This window comes from Pseudophryne corroboree, chromosome 7, assembly GCF_028390025.1.
Source record: "Pseudophryne corroboree isolate aPseCor3 chromosome 7, aPseCor3.hap2, whole genome shotgun sequence".
Lineage (NCBI taxonomy): Eukaryota > Metazoa > Chordata > Amphibia > Anura > Myobatrachidae > Pseudophryne > Pseudophryne corroboree.
Window position 1 is genome coordinate 447,574,292 of NC_086450.1, and position 9,533 is coordinate 447,583,824.

At 51.1% G+C, this 9,533-nt stretch overlaps 1 protein-coding gene across 1 annotated transcript in view; it reads left to right on the forward strand.

Annotated features, from left to right (window-relative positions):
* Positions 1–9,163, forward strand: part of ADCY9 (adenylate cyclase 9) — a 106,776-nt gene extending 97,613 nt beyond the window's left edge. The window contains exon 10 of the mRNA XM_063935023.1: positions 5,191–9,163. Within this exon, the coding sequence (XP_063791093.1) occupies positions 5,191–6,259 (1,069 nt within the window). The 3' untranslated portion in view covers positions 6,260–9,163. The remainder of the gene's footprint in view (positions 1–5,190) is intronic.
* Positions 9,164–9,533: the final 370 nt, after the last annotated feature.

Below are 9,533 nucleotides of genomic sequence, written 5' to 3' on the forward strand. Positions count from 1 at the left end.
GCACACCCCATCCTGGTGCCACGTGTACAAAGCACACCCCATCCTGGTACCACGTGTACAAAGCACACCCCATCCTGGTGCCACGTGTACAAAGCACACCCCATCCTGGTGCCATGTGCACGAAGCACACCCCATCCTGGTGCCACGTACACAAAGAACACCCCATCCTGGTGCCACGTGCACAAAGCACACTCCATCCTGATGCCACGTGCACAAAGCACACCTCATACCGGTGCCACATGCGCATAGCACACCCCATCCTGTTGCCATGTGTACAAATCAGACCCCATCCTGGTGACACGTGTAAAAGACAGTTATGGGGCATCCTGGTGCCACGTGTACAAAGCAGACCCCATCCTGGTGACACGTGTACAAAGCAGACCCCATCCTGGTGACAGATGTACAAAGCAGACCCCATCCTGGTGACACGTGTACAAAGCACACCCCATCCTGGTGCCACATGCACAATGCACACCCCATCCTGGTGCCAGTGCACAAAGCACACCCCATCCTGGTGACACGTGCACAAAGCACACCCCATCCTGGTGTCACGTGTACAAAGCACACCCCATCCTGGTGCCAAGTGCACAAAGCACACCCCATCCTGGTGCCACGTGCACAAAGCACATCCCAACCTGGTGCCACGTGGTCAAAGCACACCACATCCTGGTGCCAGTGCACAAGTAACACCCCATTCTGGAGACACGTGCATAAAGCACACCCCATCCTGGTGCCACATGCACAAAGCACACCCCATCCTGGTGCCAAATGCACAAAGCACACCCCATCCTGGTGCCAGTGCACAAAGCACACCCCATCCTGGTGCCATGTGTACACCGCACACCCCATCCTAGTACCATGTGTACAAAGCACACCCCATCCTGGTGCCACGTGTACAAAGCACACCCCATCCTGGTGCCACATGCACAAAGCACACCCCATCCTGGTGCACAAAGCACACCCCATCCTGGTGACATGTGCACAAAGCACACTCCATCCTGGTGCACAAAGCACACCCCATCCTGGTGACATGTGCACAAAGCACACTCCATCCTTGTGCCGCACACCCCATCCTGGTGCCACGTACACAAAGCACATCCAATCCTGATGCCACATGTACAAAGCACACCCCATCCTGGTGCCACGTACACAAAGCACACCCCATTCTGGTGCCACAGACAGAAAGAACACCCCATCCTGGTGTCAGTGCACAGAGCACACCCCATCCTGATGCCAGTGCACAAAGAACACCCCATCCTGGTGCCAGTGCACAAAGCACAGCCCATCCTGGTGCCACAGGCACAAAGCACACCCCATCCTGGTGCCACGTGTACAAAGCACACCCCATCCTGGTACCACGTGTACAAAGCACATCCCATCCTGGTGCCAGTGCACAAAGAACACCCCATCCTGGAGACACGTGCACAAAGCACACCACATCCTGGTGCCACGTGCACAGAACTCACCCCATCCCGGTGCACAAAGCACACCCCATCCTGGTGCCACGTGCACAAAGCACACCCCATCCTGGTGCCAGTGCACAAAGAACACCCCATCCTGGAAACACGTGCACAAAGCACACCCCATCCTGGTGCCATGTACACAAAACATACCCCATCCCGGTGCACAAAGCACACCCCATCCTGGTGCAATGTGCACAAAGCACACCCCATCCTGGTGCCACGTGCACAAAGCACACCCCATCCTGGTGCCAGTGCACAAAGCACACCCCATCCTGGTGCCATGTACACAAAACATACCCCATCCCGGTGCACAAAGCACACCCCATCCTGGTGCAACGTGCACAATGCACACCCCATCCTGGTGACAGTGCACAAAGCACACCCCATCCTGGTGCCAGGGCACAAAGAACACCCCATCCTGGTGCCTCGTGCACAAAGCACACCCCATCCTGGTACCACATGTACAACGCACACCCTATCCTGGTGCCACGTACACAAAGAACACCCCATCCTGGTGCCACGTACACAAAGAACACCCCATCCTGATGCCACGTGCACAAAGCACACCTCATCCCGGTGCCACATGCGCATAGCACACCCCATCCTGTTGCCATGCGTACAAAGCAGACCCCATCCTGGTGACACGTGTAAAAGACAGTTATCGGGCATCCTGGTGCCACGTGTACAAAGCAGACCCCATCCTGGTGACACGTGTACAAAGCAGACCCCATCCTGGTGACAGATGTACAAAGCAGACCCCATCCTGGTGACACGTGTACATGACACGTGTACAAAGCACACCCCATCCTGGTGCCACATGCACAATGCACACCCCATCCTGGTGACAGTGCACAAAGCACACCCCATCCTGGTGACACGTGCACAAAGCACACCCCATCCTGGTGTCACGTGTACAAAGCACACCCCATCCTGGTGCCAGTGCACAAAGCACACCCCATCCTGGTGCTATGTGTACAAAGCACATCCCAACCTGGTGCCAGTGCACAAAGCACACCCCATCCTGGTGCCAGTGCACAAAGAACACCCCATCCTGGAGACACGTGCACAAAGCACACCCCATCCTGGTGCCACGTGCACAAAGCACACCCCATCCTGGTGCCAGTGCACAAAGAACACCCCATCCTGGAAACACGTGCACAAAGCACACCCCATCCTAGTGCCATGTACACAAAACATACCCCATCCCGGTGCACAAAGCACACCCCATCCTGGTGCAATGTGCACAAAGCACACCCCATCCTGGTGCCACGTGCACAAAGCACACCCCATCCTGGTGCCAGTGCACAAAGCACACCCCATCCTTGTGCCATGTACACAAAACATACCCCATCCCGGTGCACAAAGCACACCCCATCCTGGTGCAACGTGCACAATGCACACCCCATCCTGGTGACAGTGCACAAAGCACACCCCATCCTGGTGCCAGGGCACAAAGAACACCCCATCCTGGTGCCTCGTGCACAAAGCACACCCCATCCTGGTACCACATGTACAACGCACACCCTATCCTGGTGCCACGTACACAAAGAACACCCCATCCTGGTGCCACGTACACAAAGAACACCCCATCCTGATGCCACGTGCACAAAGCACACCTCATCCCGGTGCCACATGCGCATAGCACACCCCATCCTGTTGCCATGCGTACAAAGCAGACCCCATCCTGGTGACACGTGTAAAAGACAGTTATCGGGCATCCTGGTGCCACGTGTACAATGCACACCCCATCCTGGTGACACGTGTACAATGCACACCCCATCCTGGTGCCAGGGCACAAAGAACACCCCATCCTGGTGCCTCGTGCACAAAGCACACCCCATCCTGGTACCACATGTACAACGCACACCCTATCCTGGTGCCACGTACACAAAGAACACCCCATCCTGGTGCCACGTACACAAAGAACACCCCATCCTGGTGCCATGTACACAAAACATACCCCATCCCGGTGCACAAAGCACACCCCATCCTGGTGCAATGTGCACAAAGCACACCCCATCCTGGTGCCAGTGCACAAAGAACACCCCATCCTGGAGACACGTGCACAAAGCACACCACATCCTGGTGCCACGTGCACAGAACTCACCCCATCCCGGTGCACAAAGCACACCCCATCCTGGTGCCACGTGCACAAAGCACACCCCATCCTGGTGCCAGTGCACAAAGAACACCCCATCCTGGAAACACGTGCACAAAGCACACCCCATCCTGGTGCCATGTACACAAAACATACCCCATCCCGGTGCACAAAGCACACCCCATCCTGGTGCAATGTGCACAAAGCACACCCCATCCTGGTGCCACGTGCACAAAGCACACCCCATCCTGGTGCAACGTGCACAATGCACACCCCATCCTGGTGACAGTGCACAAAGCACACCCCATCCTGGTGCCAGGGCACAAAGAACACCCCATCCTGGTGCCTCGTGCACAAAGCACACCCCATCCTGGTACCACATGTACAACGCACACCCTATCCTGGTGCCACGTACACAAAGAACACCCCATCCTGGTGCCACGTACACAAAGAACACCCCATCCTGGTGCCATGTACACAAAACATACCCCATCCCGGTGCACAAAGCACACCCCATCCTGGTGCAACGTGCACAATGCACACCCCATCCTGGTGACAGTGCACAAAGCACACCCCATCCTGGTGCCAGGGCACAAAGCACACCACATCCTGGTACCACATGTACAACGCACACCCCATCCTGGTGCCTCGTGCACAAAGCACACCCCATCCTGGTGCCATGTGCACAAAGCACACCCCATCCTGGTGCCAGTGCACAAAGAACACCCCATCCTGGAAACACTTGCACAAAGCACACCCCATCCTGGTGCCATGTACACAAAACACACCCCATCCCGGTGCACAAAGCACACCCCATCCTGGTGCAACGTGCACAATGCACACCCCATCCTGGTGACAGTGCACAAAGCACACCCCATCCTGGTGCCAGGGCACAAAGCACACCACATCCTGGTACCACATGTACAACGCACACCCCATCCTGGTGCCTCGTGCACAAAGCACACCACATCCTGGTACCACATGTACAAAGCACACCCTATCCTGGTGCCACGTACACAAAGAACACCCCATCCTGGTGCCACGTGCACAAAGCACACCCCATCCTGATGCCACGTGCACAAAGCACACCTCATCCCGGTGCCACATGCGCAAAGCACTCCCCATCCTGGTGCCATGCGTACAAAGACAGTTATGGGGCATCCTGGTGCCACGTGTACAAAGCAGACCCCATCCTGGTGCCACGTATACAAAGCAGACCCCATCTTGGTGACAGATGTACAAAGCACACGCCATCCTGGTGATACATGTACAAAGCAGACCCCATCCTGGTGACATGTGGACAAAACAGACCCATCCTGGTGACACATTTGGTTGCTATGGGCAACACCTCCTCTTTTACCTTATTTTTGTGTTTTTTTAAAGGTGTTTCCCATAGCAACCCTTCAGATTTTAGCTATCATTTTACAGAATGTAAAAGATAAATGGTCGCTAGAATGTGATTGGTAGCTGTTCGCACTTCTACTTTTTCGTTGTAGGTTTGATAATTCTCCCCCCTTAGGAACTGCAGTATAAAGTATGATGGACCATAATTACAAAATATAGAAAGTGAGACTTGAGTAATGAGGAAACACACCTAAACTGAATGTCTAATGTCTTGTCTCCTTTCAGCTCTCCCTCTCCTTCCACTGATACCCTGGGTCTTGGCACTACGCCATCCTCACAGCTTGGGCAGGAGCTGGCTGTGGCCTATTTCCTTCTCCTCCTGTTGGTGTGGTTCTTGAATCGAGAGTTCGAAGTCAGTTACCGTTTGCACTACCATGGAGACGTGGAAGCCGACCTTCACCGCACCAAAATCCAGAGTATGAGAGATCAGGCCGACTGGCTTCTTCGCAACATCATCCCTTATCACGTGGCTGAGCAACTGAAGGTCTCCCAGAGTTACTCCAAAAACCACGACGACGCTGGTGTCATATTCGCCAGCATAGTCAACTTCAGTGAATTCTACGAAGAGAACTATGAGGGTGGCAAAGAGTGCTACCGCGTTCTCAATGAGCTCATCGGAGATTTTGATGAACTCCTCAGTAAGCCGCATTACTCTTGCATTGAGAAGATCAAAACCATTGGAGCCACATACATGGCTGCTTCTGGGCTGAACCCATCTCAGTGCCAGGACAGCAGCCAACCTCACCGCCACCTGCAGACGCTCTTTGAGTTTGCCAAGGAAATGATGAACGTGGTGGACGATTTCAACAACAACATGCTGTGGTTTAATTTCAAGCTCCGCATTGGGTTCAACCACGGCCCACTGACTGCTGGCGTGATTGGTACCACCAAGTTGCTTTACGACATCTGGGGGGACACTGTGAACATTGCCAGCAGAATGGACACAACAGGTGTGGAGTGCCGCATTCAAGCGAGTGAGGAAAGCTATAGGGTGCTTGTGAAAATGGGCTATGACTTTGACTACAGAGGGACCGTCAATGTCAAGGGCAAGGGACAGATGAAAACATACCTATACCCAAAGTGTACGGACAACGGAGGCCTAGTGCCCCACCATCAGCTGTCTATCTCTCCAGATATCCGGGTACAGGTGGATGGGAGCATTGGTCGCTCACCCACAGATGAAATTAGCAGTCTGGTGACTGGAGGGAAAGGGGTGGTGGAAGCAGGAGTTGGGGAAACAGGACGCAAGCGGGAGAAGATAGAGGACAGAGGCCGAGATGGAGGAGCGCGGTGAGATGGGTGGAGCAGAGAAGGACCGTATAGCTTGTGGGAGCCGCCAGTCATGAACTGGTGGCCCAGAAGAGCACTTAGGTTCTCCACTCTAACACTCATAGACCTTTATTTCTGTGCTAAAGAGCCACTCCATCATTCCACAACTCAGTCTTATGGTGAGGTGGCTTACAACGGTTACCTACAGAGATGGCTCTTAATTCTCTGAGTTATGTGCTGTTCTGAGTAAGATCTACATGTTTATCGTGAGTTGGGAGCTTCTATATATCCTCTGTCTTAAGCACAGAGGTGACTCTTCATACTGTGCTTACTAGCCACGGTATGGTAGTAAGGCCGAGGTTCCAACTCTGTTGCAGCCTACATTTCGTCTCATGGTGACCGTATTGTACTTCTCGCGCCGTGTTTATAAATACTCCAAACTGAGGCATGCCACCTCCTCCTGGCAGATTACCTCTGACGGGTCACACAGACACTGGACCTCAGATACACAAATGGGAAAACCAATCTCTTGTCCCTATCTCAAGCCTCCTCCTTGCACCAACCTTCTTCAGCCATACTGAGGATTGAACTAAGTGCCTTCCGCTCTGTGGGTATCTCCCGCCCAGCTGAGAAGACAGTGACATCTTGACGCAATTCTCGCCAGTACTTGCCAAAAGCATGCGCCTCTCTGGAATGCTTTCCACCCACGGCAAACAAGTGGTTTTGGGGAGGAGGGGGGGAAGGGGATTTATTTTTTACAATAAGTAGTGAGTTCTTTTGTTTCTCTTTTAAGACGATGCGATTGTATTGTATTTTCAGTAACACTCTAGCTGCCTAACAGGTCCCGTTATAGGTGCGCTGCCTCCTGCGTTTTAAGAGTATCATGAAGAAAAAAAATATCCAATCTTAGTTTGTGTTTACTGACACCCCTGAGGGTCGCTGAGATGTTTTTCCAACCTTGTTGTTGCCACAACAGAACAATGTAATAAGATACCTCTCTTGCTATAAGACAAAGCTTCCCTCTGTACTGCTCAGAGCAGGATGGTGGCCATATTGTATGCAAAGAGATTCCTGTTAAGGGGGAAGTATCACTTTTTACGATATTGACCAGACATCTTTTCCATGAGTAACAAATAGTGTGATGTCATGAGGAATTGTTTCTTCTACTGAAATCTGAAATTTACTGCAGGAACAGAGGTTGGCACACATCAGCTGCACTCACCATGGCTTATTGGCCCTACACACTATGCGATCCACCGCCGAGCTGTCCGACGGCGGATACGGCCGACGGGCAACCTGGCGGCGGGGGCACAGTGACGGGAGGAGTGAAGTTTCTTCACCCCCCCGTCACCTGGCTCCTTAGCAGTGCATGCAAATATGGACGAGATCGTCCATATTGGCCTGCATACACAAGCGACGGCTCACCAACGATAAACGAGCACGGGGCCGCACATCGTTCATCGCTGGAGCCTCCACACTCAAAGATATGAACGGTATCTCGTTCATTAATGAACGAGATCGTTCATATCTTTCAGTAATATCGCCCAGTGTGTAGGGCCTATTAGGCTCTAACTTGTAAACTCTTCCTGCCTTCTGAATGGCACAGCTCAGTCTCCTGGCGTAAAAAATTATATAGGGAAAGATTTACCGAAGCTTGGAGAGAGATAAAGCGGAGAGAGATAACGTACCAGCCAATCAGCTTCTTTGAAAAATGACAGGAGCTGATTAGTTGGTACTTTCTCCACTCTCTCCAAGATTTGACACATCTCCCCCACTACTGTTCTTACTTAAAGAAACGCAAATTGCTGCGTAATCCAAGAAGAGAAATAAAAAATATACATATTAAAAATATATGATTCTTGCTAGAACAATGAGAAAAGGTAGGGACAATTTGAAGCTGTACCCCTGTGGTAAAATATGCAAATGATCCTTTTCAAAAGTTGAAGGGGCTTCTGGGTAAAGCCAGTTATTGCAGATGGCAGTCCATTCAGCCACTGCCTCATCCATAGGGGTTTCAGAGCAAGACAAAGGCTTTTCCTGAAGCAGATCATCCGCCTCTAGACTGCTCTAGTACAGCCCTGGCCAACCTGTGGCTCTCCAGCTGTTGTGAAACTACACGTCCCAGCATGCCCAGCTACACTTGTGATGTTAGGAAATGCTAAAACCGTGGCAGAGCATGCTGGGAGGTGTAGTTTCACAACAGCTGGAGAGCCACAGGTTGGCCAGGCCTGCTCTAGTACATGGCATTACCCATAGGTAGGCTTGCCATACTATCCCTTTAAACAGGGACGCTCATGGATTACACAGGTTCTGTGGCTGATTAAAACCAGGTGAAATGCAGGCTTGAGGTCAGCCAGCCACAGAACCTGTGTAATTCATGAGTGTCCTGGTTTAAAGGGATAGTATGGTAAGCCTGCCCATAGGTTACCTTATAAAGCCGATACTTCCTCTTTAATCAGGAAATAGGACTAGGTATAACTATACTGCTATGGCTGATGACGGGTGAGTTAATTTCCTAAGTACTTATGTGTTGATGTGGGCTTATACATGTGTACAGTATCCCCTTGAACTGCAAAAAATATATATATACCTGTGTACATACATAACATATGTTATTTATAGGGCCAAATCTAGATTTTAGGACATAGACAAGGCGTTTATGGTGCCTCTATTTATTTCCCATGTGCCAATGTTTACCAGAAAGCTGTGTGGGGTCAGCAGTGAGGGTTGTGGGGTACAGTCAGCATGACAAAGGGGACAGGTCACAGCTCCTCCCCAAGGCCTCCGTAACCTACCGTACAATTTGGCTTTAGTCATCTCTAAAAAAGTTAGTATGGGTGTGTATATATATATATATATATATAATATATATATAGAGAGAGAGAGAGAGAGAGAAGAAGAAGAAGAAAACACTGCAGCACTCGTACACTTAAGCATGACAAATGTATTCAAAATGCCAACATGTGAACTCCAACGTTTCGGGGCTCACCTGCCCCTCTGTCAAGGTGCATATGCAGGTGAGCCCCGAAACGTTGGAGTTCACATGTTGGCATTTTGAATACATTTGTCATGCTTAAGTCTCCGAGTGCCGCAGTGTTTTCTTCTTCTCTACACCATTGGGTCTGAGGGCACCGGAGCGGACTATATATGCATATGGGAGTGCCGGTCTGACAAAATTGACATATATATATATATATATATATATATATACACACACATATAACTCATATATATATATATATATATATATATATATATATATATAGTACCATATGTGCATATATTTATTTACATTTAAA